This window comes from Carassius gibelio, chromosome A10 (assembly GCF_023724105.1).
Source record: "Carassius gibelio isolate Cgi1373 ecotype wild population from Czech Republic chromosome A10, carGib1.2-hapl.c, whole genome shotgun sequence".
Taxonomy (NCBI): domain Eukaryota; kingdom Metazoa; phylum Chordata; class Actinopteri; order Cypriniformes; family Cyprinidae; genus Carassius; species Carassius gibelio.
This window is the reverse complement of record NC_068380.1, coordinates 17,360,533-17,376,212: the sequence shown is the minus strand read 5'-3', so window position 1 is coordinate 17,376,212 and position 15,680 is coordinate 17,360,533. Positions and strand designations below refer to the sequence as shown.

General features: G+C 39.2%; 1 protein-coding gene across 3 annotated transcripts in view; it reads right to left on the bottom strand.

Annotated features, from left to right (window-relative positions):
* Positions 1 to 609: 609 nt before the first annotated feature.
* The window catches only part of LOC128021420 (rab GTPase-activating protein 1), a 56,924-nt gene continuing 41,853 nt past the window's right edge, over positions 610 to 15,680 (bottom strand). For all 3 annotated transcript variants that reach the window (XM_052608555.1, XM_052608556.1, XM_052608557.1), the window contains 13 exons: positions 13,170 to 13,283; positions 12,433 to 12,507; positions 11,999 to 12,124; positions 11,694 to 11,837; positions 11,396 to 11,437; positions 11,030 to 11,158; positions 7,198 to 7,290; positions 6,283 to 6,393; positions 6,060 to 6,164; positions 5,257 to 5,340; positions 3,392 to 3,463; positions 2,934 to 3,131; positions 610 to 1,836 (listed from right to left, as the gene is read on the bottom strand). In XM_052608555.1, the coding sequence (XP_052464515.1) occupies positions 1,714 to 1,836; positions 2,934 to 3,131; positions 3,392 to 3,463; positions 5,257 to 5,340; positions 6,060 to 6,164; positions 6,283 to 6,393; positions 7,198 to 7,290; positions 11,030 to 11,158; positions 11,396 to 11,437; positions 11,694 to 11,837; positions 11,999 to 12,124; positions 12,433 to 12,507; positions 13,170 to 13,283 (1,416 nt within the window). In that variant the 3' untranslated portion in view covers positions 610 to 1,713. The remainder of the gene's footprint in view (positions 1,837 to 2,933; positions 3,132 to 3,391; positions 3,464 to 5,256; positions 5,341 to 6,059; positions 6,165 to 6,282; positions 6,394 to 7,197; positions 7,291 to 11,029; positions 11,159 to 11,395; positions 11,438 to 11,693; positions 11,838 to 11,998; positions 12,125 to 12,432; positions 12,508 to 13,169; positions 13,284 to 15,680) is intronic.

The window sequence follows — 15,680 nt, the reverse complement described above, 5'->3', positions numbered from 1 at the left end:
CATACAGTACATACACCCATTTCTGCCAATTGCACAAAGGTCCTATCCAATCTTGATGAGATAAATGATCAGGATTCTGAGCGATACGAGATATAAATGAAAGGGACTTTAGCTTGAATTGTTCTTTTATCTGTTTCCAGATACAAAGTAAATTTCGATTTATGATACTACTATTGAAGGTACAGTATATCTCGGTTTTTCTCAGTGTGGCATGAGTACCATGATTTGTCGGACATAACAACAGTAAAGAGGTGGTGGGTCTTTGTGAGGGGGCAATTAATGCATGTTACAGTAATTTCCAATTAAGTTGATAAAAACACTGTAAATTATTGATGACAGTCATGTGTGATAAATGTGATAGTACCTCTGATGTCATATGTTATGTTAAAATCATTCAATATTTTGTGAAGTTAGTTAAGTCTTGACATAAACTTTTTTTTTTTTTTTATGTTGATGTTTTGCAAAAGTACCTTCAGCGCAGTTATGAAATCATAAGTCAGTCCAGGAAACAATTAGTAATGCTAAGACATAAATTCTTAATAATTATTTGAAAACTCAGAGATCTCGTGGAGCAGAGACTCATAAAGAACGAGCACCAGACCGGAGGAGATGTGTTCATAGGTTTATACTGAAATTCATGGAGGTTTACACAATGCATCCTACACTATTACCATGTCCACACGCACGTAATGCTGGGTAAAAGGTACATTTGGCATGTAATGATGAGACAGCAGTTTGAAATTAATAATCTGTAGCACAGTACAACTAGGCAACATTAGTACAGTTACCAAAGTTGAAATATAAAATTAATCAAAAAAAAAAAAAAAAACATATGCTTTTTTTTTTAATGTACAACCCATTGCCTTAGAACGGCCTTATTTGTCTTCTTTAACAACGACAATAACTCTAGCAAGCCTGATATTAATATAAATATGTCTGTAAGGTGCAAACACCTTCCCCACAGCGAGTCGGTTACACAGTGACTTCTGCAGAGTCTTTACCTCCAGATGTGCTTCCTGTTAGTCATGATGAACCGCTACTGTAAAAGACCTTTGACCTCTCGCATACACAAGCAGACTTCACAGATCTGGTTGTGTACGGCTGTGCATATACATAATGCCTGTATCCCATCATATACCATTTACTTGTTTTGTTAATATCAGAATGGCGCCAGCTAGTGGTTTGAGGAGGAATCTAAAAAAAAGTCGACTGTACAGTCTATGTACAGTGTGCTACCTACTTCCTGTTTTTAGTTTTCCTCTGAGAACCACAACGTTGGCCAACACACACATACACTGTACAATAAAAGCAGACCTCAGTCATACACATGCACACGGATCTACACATTTGCCCTCTTATTACAATAACGAAAGTCACGCGAGAACGTAAGCTAGTTTTCCGGCAGCACTCGTACCATCTGTGTTTGACTCAGACTCTGTGTTTGTGCAAGTAGTCTTGAGCAGGACAGCAGATAGAAATGTTAACAGCCCCTGACGCCCCAGTCTTTTGTTTAACATCATCAGTAGTTGAAAGACTAGCGTCTTTTTCTTTCAGTAAGTACTTGTGTTTCAAACGGGGTAGCTGGTACCCTAGAAGGAAAGTTTTGTTTATACAAAAGGGGAAAAGGGAGAGAAAAAAAGGTTTGCACTCTTCCAGCTGTGGGGTGAGAGGAGATGTTGGGCTGGAGTGTTTCGTCTCTGGAAGTGTGTCCTGTTAGACGCTCTCTTTGCCTTGAGCTCCTGTGACCGTCTTGATGGAGGTTAACGTCCTGTTGAACCACGTCTTTTTGGCTGCTTGGACTTCGTTCAGAGCCAGACCCAGATGATGCTCCAGATCCTAAAGACATGAAGATATTTACTTATCGGACACCTGAGGTCAAATGCAAACTATCTCAAACAAACCTCAAAAAATACTGGTGCTGATTTATTTGGGCTACTTACAACCACTTTAACCATTTTTATAGATGTGTGTGTGTGTGTGTATATATATATATATATATATATATATATATATATATATATACTGTTCAAATGTTTAGTAATATTTTTTTATTTTTTTTAAGAAGTCTCTTGTGCTCACTAAGGGAATGTTTACACAACAACTATGTACTTAAAACAGAATGTTTTTCCTTTGTGTTTTTTAAAGGTTTCGCGTACAGATGACAACATTATCAAGAACGATCCTTGTTCACACAGATCTGCGAAAACTACACAAACTCTGTATTATTCATATCAGGCCAGTAGATGGCGATGTCATTTAAAAAGAAGCGCTACACATCTGCGCACACTGAACGTAATAATCATGCACGATGCCATGATTCTGAGAAACTTGCACTTTGAAGGCGTTTTCAAAAGTTTGTATTTTCAGCCCCCCAAAAATATACGAACGGCCAAAACGCATAGAGAGTTTTCTGTTTTTAGTTGATAACTGCGTTGTGAACTCCCCTCGGGCGACTTTTATTTGATAAATATACAGTTGAAATAGTCACATTCTGAAATATTATTACACTTGAAAATAACTTTTTTTTTATTTTTATTGGCGTATATTTTAAAATGGAGATTAACCGTGTGTTGCAAAGCTGAATTTTATAAAAAGTACTTTATATTAAATTATTACATATTGATAGATTGATGCTTTATTTGTCATTTTCTATATGTTGTATAGAAACAAATTGTGTTTCACACATCAACAGAAGTTACGAATCCAACAGATTTGGCCATTTGTTACATTATTTTGTCTTTTAATCATAAACATTGACTGGACTGAAGAGACTGAACTCTGGTTTGCCCATTTGAAGGACTGAAATCTGTTGTTTCTGTGAAAGCGCTATGAGGAGATGGAAGACACAGGACAGAAAAATACATGTAATGCAGTGTAATGTGTGGTGACGTCTGGGCTCAGGTAGCTCCTGTGTCTTTGACTCTTTGTGGTACCTGGATCTTGCACTCGGCCTCCACCAGCTGTAGTTTGGTCTGCGCCAGCTCCAGCTCCATCTCTCTCAGCTGGTTCTTCAGCGCCTCCTTCTCCTCGTCTGTGTCCTCCTCGCTGCCCTCTTTACGAGCGCTGAGCACCTTCAGACGACCCTCCTTACTGAAGAGAATGCTGCACTTCTCACAGCCCTCCACCTTCATCTGTACCAACACACACATCCACCTCGTAAGCCTTCAGCACAAGCCTGGAGAGCACCACGCTAAGCTGCTTTGGCTGATTACAGGCATAACTCCGCTCTCAATATCAGCGGGTTATTAGCTAATAAATCATCCATCAGCAAAGCACTAGTGACAATGAGCAGCTGGATGTACATTATCTTGCTTATTTAATGTGATCATTAAAGAATACATTTCTACATCAGGCCACGATGTAGTGTGTGTGTGTTTGAGTCATCCCTCACCCGGATCTTCTCCAGCTCTCCTCTGTTGGCCGTCTGCTGTTTCTCCAGCCGCTCGCTGAGCTGAGAGCAGATCTGAGACACAAACACACAGAGGTCAAGGGTCAGCAGTGAGGCTTACAGTCATAAGATGAAGATCCAATCTTTCATTCAATCTCTCCTGTCACAGGATATCAGATGTAACCCCAGCATCCTCTTACTGTAAGTGCATCATCGCCGTACAACTGTTCACCCTTGATCGATGGGGTTCACAGGTTCTTTCTCAACCTGACATCAATCCTTCAGAGGTCGCTGTTAGATCTATGCAGCCTGCATATCATAATGTGGCGAACACCCTCCTTAAACATGCACTGATCAGCAGCTGATGAGAAGGGATGATACAGGGTGATGTTCTGAGCCGTCACACACTGGTTAAAGCCCAAAGTATAATTCAGTTTTGACGTACACACACAGCTGAATCCATAGCCTTAGGCACTTGACACACACACACGCTAGAAAGATTCATTCTTTTGCAGTGCTTCTCCAGAAGTTACGATTAATAAAAATGTCTTCGTTCTCAAACTAGAGATGCATGTCTCTCTAAACCTCCCTCGCGCAGACGTATACTTGACGTATTGAGCGTTGCAGTGCATTAACGCTTCTCATTTACTGATGACATCACTTTACTGCAATGCTGCAGATTTAAAGTTTGCTTCCTTATACCGTATTTTTCGGACTATAAGTCGCACCTGAGTATAAGTCGCATCAGTCCAAAAATACGTCATGGAAAAAAACATATATAAGTCGCACTGGACTATAAGTCGCATTTATTTAGAACCAAGAACCAAGAGAAAACATTACCGTCTACAGCCACGAGAGGGCGCTCTGTGTCTTCAGTGTAGACTACAGGAGCACTGAGCAGCATAAAGCGCCCTCTTGTGGATGTACACGGTAATGTTTTCTCTTGGTTCATTTCTCTCGGTTCATGTCAAATTAATTTTGATAAGTCGCACCTGACTATAAGTCGCAGGACCAGCCAAACTATGGAAAAAATTGCGACTTATAGTCCGGAAAATACGCTAACTCATCAATTCAAAATCTTCTACTGTTCACACACACTTCTGGAGTTATATTTGATTTTCCACCCGTTTTATCGTCTATCAAACAAAAAAACAAGTTCTGATTACTTAGTAGCATACTGTATGTCTCCTTAAGATGAGACTGATATTTATTCTTGCTGGTTGACACGCATTAACAGAAAGAATGCATCTGCATTGAGAAAATGTCTGAGCTACTCATTCAGTGAACTAATATAAATGAATATTTTCATTGCACAGATGCTTTTGACATATCTTGCACTGTGCAGCAATGTCAGATGTGAATAATGTATTTATTTGTGCAGTGCAGTGACTGTAAAGACTTTTGAAATGATCTCAGCTTGAGACAATTTTATTAGTAATGCTCTTTTATCCCTTTCTACGTTCCAGCGTTGTGTTTTGTCAGCCTAGTCATCAGATGGCAGATGTGTTAAACCCTTCCTCCTCACACTATTCATTTCACACCGGGAAGCCGTCCAGCAGGATACCTGCAGGCCTTTGACGCTCAATGTGTGCTGTCTGGCTCATACAAGCAATAAGAGAGAGCTGGTTCAGCTCAGAGGACACCATTATCATGCTCCACCATGAATCATGCTGTCAGCGGCCCATTAAAATGAGCTCTGCGGGGACAGCAGCTCAACTGTTTTTACAGAGAAGCTCTCATACTGCACTGAAGGTGCTACTTTCTACGTCCATTGGAATCAGGATGATTTCAGACTGTGTTTCAGTGAGGACTTGAGGTGTGTGAGTCAGTGTATGTGTGTGTGTGTGTGTGTGTGTGTGTGTGTTCACCTGTTTGTATTCTCCAATGATGGAGCCGTTCTTCTTGATCTCAGACTCAGATTTATCCAGTTCTCTCCGACACATCTCCTTCAGCTGAAAACACACCGATACAGAGCCCAAGTTAAAAATTCTGCTTCTTTTTCTCGTATAAAGAAATCATCATGTCACAATGATCCTATGTTTAACCCAAATGGGGAGACATCTCTCCTGTCTGTGTCCACAGGCCGTCCCAGAGGAACTTCAGCAATCAACTCGAACCGAGAGTCTGAACGTGAACTCATTACAGGGTTACTAGGACAAACACTTCCAATCAGAAAACTGATTTTTTTTTTTTTTGTCTGCAAAGGCATTTAAACAATCCAATAAAACTTAATTAACATGGGATAATGTGTCCTTTTAAAAGTAGTTTCAACTAAAAAAACACCACACAAACCACAATTTACAATGTTTTACATACATTTAGCTTTTAAATCATGTGAAAAATAAAAAATTAGGTTAAAAAAAATATATTCATATATTTTACATATATTTTGCTTTCAGGTGATGTAAAAAAAAATATGCATTTTATTTAAAATGCTAAAATATTTTCATTATTTATTACATTGATTATTATTATTTATATATTTAAATGGGTGAACTGGAGTGGACAGTGAAGTAAAAGAAACAAATAATAGTTAAATGTTTCTGAACAGAGCTGGAAACCCGGCAGACTTGAAGGAAAATACAAGACCGTCTCAATTTGCTGTTCAGTACACGACGTGTGTTATGTCATAGCTTTATTTCTGTTTTGACTGGTGTTGGGGGTGTCTGACCTGTGCCGACTCTTCCTCCAGCCGTCTCTTCTCATCTTCAGATTCCACCAGCTTCTGTTTAGTGATGAGAAGCTCTTTGTTGAGTGCGTCAGATTTCTCCTCAGCCTAAGGGAGAAGGAGACGCTGTGTTTTACTACACATACCAGAAGCCACAGACGTGTGAATGCAGACCTGCAATGAGGACAAATGTTTAAAATAGCGTCAAACTGCCTAGAAGACTCACGTTGTCCAGGTCTTTCCTCAGGGCAATCTTACTGCTGACCAGCTCGTGAGCCAAATCGTCATTTTCCTGCTCCAGACGCATGTTAGCTTCCTGTAGCCGCCGGTTTTCTCTCTACAGAGCAGACACAGCGTGTGAGTGTCTCGTGACAGTCACTATAATGGTTAACTGTGCTGGGAATACAAGGAAGCTTGGAGAAGAAACCTGATTAAAAATTGACCAGTTAGAGGGAAATATGTCAGAAAGCAAGTAACACACTGACTGGACTTTCAGTCCCTTCGGCTACTGCACTAAAAGACATCGGCCTGTTAAAAAGAGAGTGTGTGTTTATATTGTGTAAATATAGGCACAAATGACTGATATTTTTTAAGTGCCCATGAGGAAACAAGCTTATGAATCTTACAGAATTAAGTGTTTTGAAAATGTAAACATGTATAAAGGTTCCTGTGAGGGGTAGGTCTAGGGTAACAGGATAGAAAATACAGTTTGTACAGTAGAAAACCATTACGCCTATGGAATGTCCCCATAATGACAGGAATACCAGTGTGTGTGTGTGTGTGTGTGTGTAGATGTTCAACCATGACTGACAGTTCCTAAATGATGGAGGTAAATCCCCACGAGCTGGGCTCATCATCTCTGACCTCTTCTGCTCATTATAAGCACAAAGCACATATGCTAATAGCACGAGATACGGTTCTAGGCATGGAGGAAAATGAGTTTGAGCTCAGCGCAGAGGAGAAAACTAGCTCTGATTGAGAAGGAAAATGAAATCTTCGATTATACCAAGATTAAATGCATATGGGCAAATGCATTAATGCATCATTGTAAATATTCATATGCACGGTCATGAATTCAGATGATGGCAGATGGCAGAGACACACACACACACACACACAGACAGATGCAGGATGAATCTACCTCGTATCTCTCGATGGGCGCCTCCTGCTGTTCCTGCTGCTCTCGGATGGTGTGATATTCCTTCTCGTACTTCTTCAGCTTCTTTTGACTGATCTGGGACGTACACACAGCACACAACACACAGAAGAGGGCATTGACACAGATGTAGATGACAAGGTACAACCAAGAAAAAAGGTATATTTCAGCCTAGTAAATGATTATGCATGCTATGTATAATTGCTCTGAGCAAAATGAAAATGAAAATGGAAATCTACACTTGACAGTAGGTGGAAACGCAGAAATACAGCAGTTACTGTTGTTATCCCAGTACACCTAGCAGTGCTTTTAAACTTTACTTTATAAGGCATCATACAGAAGTAATAACAAAATGGGATCAAATATTTTCTGTAGAAAGCCAGTTCCCTTCAGATGTATATAAACGAGACATCAAATTTTGCTGAAGGGTGATGAGTTTGCAGGTATGCAGGGAAACAGGACGGTGTTTGGCACAGATATAGCAAAGTTAGCAAGGTTTTAAAGCTAAAAATATCAGTGCTTATCTGCCTAAAGCTAGTCTGAGCTTCCGACAGCAAAATCAAATATAGTCAAGAACTAGAAGTGATCAAAATAGTTATTTTGTGCTGGAAATAATTTTTTTCTTTAGGATGCACATTTTTTTGATTTTAGAAATTTCACAATTCTCCAATTATGAAACTAAAGCAAAAACTAGTACTAGTCCAATTAATATAAATATAAAGACAGTAAACAGTCAGCAAAAAGAAAGTAATTAAAAGTAATAGGACAAATCAATACTATTGAACAAAGATTGAATTTTTTTTTTTTTTAGGTAGGTCTAACATACTTAAGAAATACGGACTTAAATTTAAAATGATTCTTAATAAAGCACCTAAAATTATTCAGTCAAGAGTCAAGTTATTTCTATATAATATAATAGACAGCAGCAGGTATATGAGGCTGCTGATTTATTATCAGATTTACTATAGTTACACATCTAATTTCTTAAACAGTTAACATTTAAGACAAATGTCTGTGTTTACGTGAATAGCTGCAAAGAGGGCATTTTGACCGAATGTTGCATTTGTATTTGACCATTTTGGCACTTGTGCTGTTCAGACAGGCAGTCTTTTGCACATGCGTGTCAGGTGTGTGTCAGAACAGCATGCACAAACGGAAACTTACTGCATTTCAAATCACTTTTAAATCAAAGTTTAAACTAGCAAGGTTTATGTGATGACGCAGTATGCAATGCCATGTATGCAAAGGCAAAACTGCACTTGCTGACTTCTACTCAATTTCAGTCTGTTTGGAAGGTGCCTTGCTGGTGTTGGCTTCCATCCTATCAGTTCTAGGTCAGAATCTGCTCTGAAGTGGACCAGACTTGATGTTTATACTCAAGAATCAAGCTATTACACAGCTAGCCAGAATTACTTGAGGTTTTATGACTTCAAAACTGTGAAAGGGCCTGACTTGCCACCAACACAAATAAAGCAGTGATTCAGATTCGCTCTGAGCAAGTTCACTTATCCAAATGCAACAAGACTAACCACTAATTAACGGAACAAGATTTCCGTTCACTCTGGACATAAACACACAAGCTGTGCCACATTTATCCACCTGCAGCTCAATACTACCCCATTTTCATCGAATGACCCAATTTGTGAGACTGAGTGTGTTTTGTGTGTTCAGCACCAGTCATTTCTCACCAGAACACAGTGTGAGCGATGCCAGTGCGGCAGGTACATGCGTGTTTGTAAATGAGCTCGATTTAGCACTGCACCATATCTGACTAGATCTAAGACACAGAACCGGCTCTGTCCCATATATAATCAGCAGTGCCCTCACAGATGAAATGAGAGCCATATAAAGGCCCTCAATGTCAAGAGTAGTTCATCAGTCAGCGTGTTTTTCAGTGACACTCCGGGGAACAATTAGGCCTGGGTGCAGAGAAATGAAGTGTGTGTGTGTGTGTGTGTGTGTGTGTGTGTGAAAGCACGTTTGATCGTGACTGGTGTGTGGTGTCAGTTTAACTGAGGCAGGGATCATGGTGGGCCCCTTGTATTGAAATAACACACAAACACAACCAAACTCAGTGGTGAAGGTGAGCTTTCAGTGTTTGTGATGGGATAGCGTGAATGAGGAGATGAGAGAAAAAGGTTAGTTTGTATTAGGGGGAAAGAGATTGGGAGCCACAGGAAACTCAATCTGTCATGTTTTGACGCAGTGAAAAATAAAAATAAAGTCTCCAGGCAGAGAGACAGATACAGTTGGTGTTGAAAATATGGAGCGAGTTCAATATATAATTTTAAAAGCTTGATCACTAAAAAATAACATTTGACTGTAATTAGTCATTACACTGAGCTTTCACTTTTTGTGCTCTATATATGTGAATTGATCAATGTTTATATGTGAGTAAATAACTACATTCAATTTTTTAATCACGTAAGATTAAAAACCACTGGATTCATATGGATTATTTTTTTGATGTTTTTATCTACTTTTTGATATGTAATAGTTTTGGTTATGTGGACTTTCAATAGCTGGAAAAAATTATGAAAAGATAATAAAAATATATTTTAATTGTGTTTCAAAGATGAACAGACTTCGGTTAGGTTTGGAACAAGATGAGGAAAAGGAAATGGTGACATAATAATAATAAAAAAAAAGTAAAAGAAATTGTGAACCACAATTACACAATTTAAACTATTAAATATGTTGTTTATTTCAAAATTAAGCTAAAAAGAATTCATATAAATATTAGACGAAAGAATTACATGAAAATGAGAAATATTGCCTTGGTAACTAACTGTAATAAGTAAGCATTACAATTACTAATGGGTACTAAATAAAAACTAATTGAAACATATTAAGTAATATTTTAACAAAATAAACTAACAGAAATGACAGAACTCTTCAGTGGCATGGGTCTCTTACTTACTCCTGCAGTGTCCTCTGCTGGCCCATCCAAATCATTACAACAAGACTTTTTACACCCCATAAATTACAAAATAGCATAGCAGATAAAGGGTCTATTCACACAAAGAACCTTTGTCATAAATGAAAATCACATTCCCACCAGCACAAGAGATGGCACAAACACACCACTCAGCTGCTCTGTCACCCAGAAGAAGTGCTTTTAAGAGCTCAACTCTCTCTCTCTCTCTCTCTCTCTATAGTTTCTTTATGGAAACAGATTTGGAGAAATATAGCATTACATCACTTACTAAAATAGATGCTCAGCAGTGAATGGGTGCCGTCAGAATGAGAGTCCAAACAGCTGATAAAATCATTGCAATAATCCACAACTAATCAACATCACTTCAGTCCATCAGTTAACATCTTGTGAAGCCAAAATCTGCTTTCCCCAGTTAAGAAGTCCATCTCCTATTTTCCTCTCACTTAAAAATTCACATAACTGGACTGTTCTCACTTTTAAACGGTGCTTGAAATTTGTATATTTCTCTCCTGATTCAGATGAGATTAATTTTTCAGTACAGAAAACAATATTATGTATGGAGGACTTGGATAAAGTTGATTTATCTTAATGACAGACTCCTTTCTTGACGTTCTTCAATGTTTTTTTCAGGTGTTTGGACTCTCATTCTGACGGCACCCATTCCCTGCAGAGGATCCACTGGTGAGCAAGTGATGTAATGCTACATTTCTCCACATCTGTTCAGATAAAGAAACAAACTCATCTACATCTACTTTGATTGCCCGACACAGATTACATTTTCAGCAAATTTTCATTTATGAGTGAACTATTCCTTTCTCTGATCATCACATTAAATACATCAGTTTGAACTAAATAAAGAGCCTGAACACAGGCGTTTACCTTCATGCTGCATGCTAGCTCCATGAGCTTCTTGGCGTTCTCCTCAGAGCGATAGCGTTTGGGCACTGGCACACGAAAGAACTTCAGCGCGCCCTCAAAGTCCGTCTGCAGCAGGTCGTCTTTAGATGTCTGTGGACAGACAGAGAGCTTTTCAGGAAGTTCAGAAAATACTGCACCCTCATGTCGTGATCTTGAGTTAGTGATGCTCATCTTCTGCTGCTGAGGTGTGATAGCGGTACACCAATTATGTCTAACATCCTAGTAAAACTGGAACCATGCAAATGAGACATGGGTGACTTGCAGGTTAATTTTTAAGGAACAGCACCCGCTGTGAAGCATCTGAGAAAAAGATGAGCACTTCCTTACCTTCAATAACGAAAGGGCCACGTTGAAAATGACACTGATGCCCTGAAAGGAGAGAAAACAAGATCGGAAGGATCAAGTATCAGTATATTAGATAAAATGCTTTCCAAGACAGAATCTTTAAAAATGGAAATCATATTAGCTGAACTTGACTTTGGTTTGACTGGATGTTGCTTTATTGTCATGTTCAACTCAAAATGACAAAAGATGGCTACAGCTCTAAACTAGAAATGAAAAGCTAAACTAAGCAAAGAGACCATCAGGAGAATCGATTTGAAAGCAGGCAGGAATGAAATGTTACCTCACACAGCAGAAGGTCTATGATGTGAAAGACCATGTACAGAGGGAACTTGGCTGTGAAGAGCGTGAGGAACCACTGGGAGGCGTACATGTGTGCTTCCAGACCCAGGTTCAGGAAGTGTGCGTACAGGTCTGGAATGCATTCCTACACCACACAGAGGAAGAAGACACAGATCGTACCGGTCCCAGATGCTGACTGCTCAACACAGCGATCCAATCATACAAACAGTTTCAACAAAAGTACACTAGCCCTTTAAACGGAACAATTGCATGTTTAATGTGTGCCTTTATTTTTCTACCACTAACCTGCATGAGTCTCTCCAGCTGGAAGAACTTGAGGTGCAGGTCTTCGAAGTTCTGCTTGAAGAGATCCCTGAGACCGTATTCAAACATGATCTTGACCAGCACGCTGAAGGCCTGCTCCTCTGGCATCTACAGCACAAACAATCACCGATGAGCTTCAGATGACAATCACATCAGGCCGGCAATCTCACACAACACTAGCACTGCCGCAAATCTTAGAGGATGATGTCATATTAGTGTAAACCAAGTGGAGGTTCCAGTCTGGGCACAAACAGCCTGTGTTTCCATCGACAGCCATTCAAATGCAACAGTGTAGTTTTGAATTTAATATTTTGCAAGTGCAAACATACAAATATGAATTATATGAAATGTTTAATGTTGCAGACATCACTGGTTCAGACCGTCTGGCCTCAGGTGACATGTGACATGTGACTCACGTGGAGAAGCAACACAGCAGCCAGGAAAGACTGGCCTTGACAGTAACCAATTTCTTCATCGTACACAGAGTATGCCTGCGGGATGGAAGATACAAAATGTTTCAGTAGACAGGAATATTGGGTAGAAATGCTTATTACATTATAATATTAAAAAACAAAGACAGAAACATCAACTATGCAGTTTAAAAAATAAGTGTAACACTTTAGTACACGATTCTCACTTTTGATTATTAGCATGCCTATTATTAGCATACAGTTGGCACATCTGAATATTCAGAAGTGAGATTTGAGAGCTTGATGGGATACTTACAGATTGACCTACATACTTCAGAAAACTGTGTTAAAAATGTGAGCTAATGTTGTGACAATTACAAACTGTAGTGCTGATAAACTTAGTGAACTGTGGAGGGGGGGAACTGAATCACACTGCGTGGTCAATATGTAAAATCTATATCGCTGTATGAATGATGGCGGTAACAGTCGGAGAGAGGGCTGGTGAATTATTAAGAGACACTCAAAGATGGAAACCCAACCATCAATCTCCTCGTTCCCCTCATCATTTGTGACTTTCACAGTAAACCCAGCGACCCTCATTATTTTAGGGTGAAAATTTAAACTGTACCAAAACGGTACGGTACGAATACACGTACCGTTACACCCCTAATATATATACAGTATATATATGAAGATCTGAGCTGAACAGACAAATTTAAGGCAAACGGGAGACATCTGCTCACCTTACAGATCTTATAGAGAGAGTCCTGCCCATCGCCGCCCGTGTCTTTGAAGTAGTCATGCGCAGGAAACGTACGGTTAATGTCACGAGTGATGGCACTGTCTTGTGGAGATTCCTAATAAAATACAAGAGAGAGAGAAACAGAGATATTTTACCATGAGGCACAGCTAATCGTCTGTAATGCCAAAATATAAAACTACATTGCAATATACAATCCGATGTAAAGGCAGAGTGTGTGATTTCCGTCCCACTATCAACACAAAATAGAAGTGCAAAAATAATGACAACTCCATTTACCTTTGCACAAACAGAACATATCATCTCAAACTCTAGCCAACGGTTGAGCCAATGTTTTTATGTCATGCTGGCTACCATTTGCTTTCATTGTACTGTATATATAGACAAATAAAGCACATGTGACTCCTGTCCACTAGAGTGCAGTGGATAGCACATGCCAAAGGACAAACACAGACAGGGCAACAAGATCTGTCTGTTGGAGCACTGTGTTCTCACCCCCGCAAAGCAATGTGGACAAACCGTGGAGGACATGCATGCACGCGTGTGCTCAAGAGTGTGTCCTTCGGCATCACAGACACAGGCTCAGTGTATGTGTATGTTCAAGTATCAGGATTTGTAAGAAATTAGGCATACATCGCAAACACCCATAATACTAATGCATCCTCAAAGTGTTTTTCATGATGGACCAAAACCATCCTGAGATCTTTTCTCCTCCATGCACAGCTCAGAGGTCTGTTTTGGAGCTTGACATTTTTGTTATATCATTACATATATAGTAGGAGACAAGATTACCCATGTCTTTCAGAAACACAGATGAAAATGAATTTGTCCAAAAGCTTGGAACAAACATCTAAACTGTAAGCTGGTAGATGTGACTCCACAGACGAATTGATGACTGTTGTCTTACGCTGGCTCACTTCAGCCACTCAGAAAAGGACACGCGATGTAAATCGAACAAAGAACAGTATCACAAGACTGAAAGAACGTGTAAAATGTCATGACAAGCCCTGTGTGGGGGTGCCATGAGAAAGATAATGAAAGCAAAAGACGGACGGGCAGACATTACCACTCCACTGGGGTTCACTGTGATCCAATTTCAATCTCTTTCATTTAAACAGGTTACTTGGGATTGTACTGTAAGTTCCTGTGGATCTGAATTATTTAAGATGATGCTGAAAAGGATGGTGTGTAACTGAAGAAAGCAAATGTTCTAGTTCTACTAAAGGGATGGCTTGGTAACCAAACAGTTGACAGTATACCAACGGTGACCAACATTCTTCAAAATATCTTTTTTTGCGCTCAACTGAATAAAGAAATGCGTACAGGTCGAAACAACTTGAGGGTGAGTCAACGACAGAATTTTCGTTTTTGGGTGAACTTTCCCTTTAAGATTTATGTAAGTGTGACCAAACGATGTCATTATGCAAACAATAAGCCTATTTCTTCTTTGACGGCCATTCAAAAGGTTTTCTATATTCTCACAAAATTGTTTTAGGCAAGAAACATGATTTGCATAGAAGAGGTTGCTAAAAACTAGCTCTGCGCCAACCCCTCAAAACTACTGGGCAGAAATCAGGAACTGCTTACATTTGTAGTCAGTATGATGTCCTCACCATCTAAAGTTTTCAGAACAACAGCAACTCTAGATAGACAGACACGAAACTCTAGATCACATTAAACCAGATCGCTCCCTTAATGTACAAACTGTGAGCCTCTGGAGCTGCAGACGGCTGATGGACACCTGGTCCTATTTCTGTCACACTTTATTTCCCCATCCATTATTGCACACATTACATCAAAGCCAGCTCGTGATAGCACAAAAATGCTGAATTCAATTACTCAGTCAAAGTGCATAGGAATGCCCCATGTTTATTTCTGGCCCTGTTATATAGTAACAACAGTCAGTTATGTCGCTGTTCGACTCAAGCCATCCTTAAACTAGTTGATGAATCAGTCTTAAAAATACCCCTTCAGGGTATCAATTCAATTTACAACTCACATTTTGGAATCAAATGATTGGCAATGTAAAATATTACAATGTTATTACTTACTACACAGTACACAGTACAGCAAAGGCACTGCATGAGTTTCAGGAACAGTGAATATGATTAGTGGACTAGTGAGATCCTCACACAGACTTTTAACAACTTGAGGGTAAGCAAACAGTTTTGGGTGAACTATCCCTTAAAGTGAGAAGCATTCTGAACTTTCTATATTAATTTAAGTGATTATTAAATGTGCTCTCTAATATCAGAGATGCAAGAGGAGAAGAGTAATGACTCATTACTGTACAGCTAACACACACACACACACACACACACACACACACACACACCTGCCTTAACATGAGCAGAATCTTGTTTTATCTCAACACACCGAACATATATTGTAATTGTGTTATATGCTTGAACACCATTATATTAACATATAAATGTCTTCAAAAATAATGGCATTACTGTAATCAAGGCTGTATTTTGTGAATTAAAAATACAGT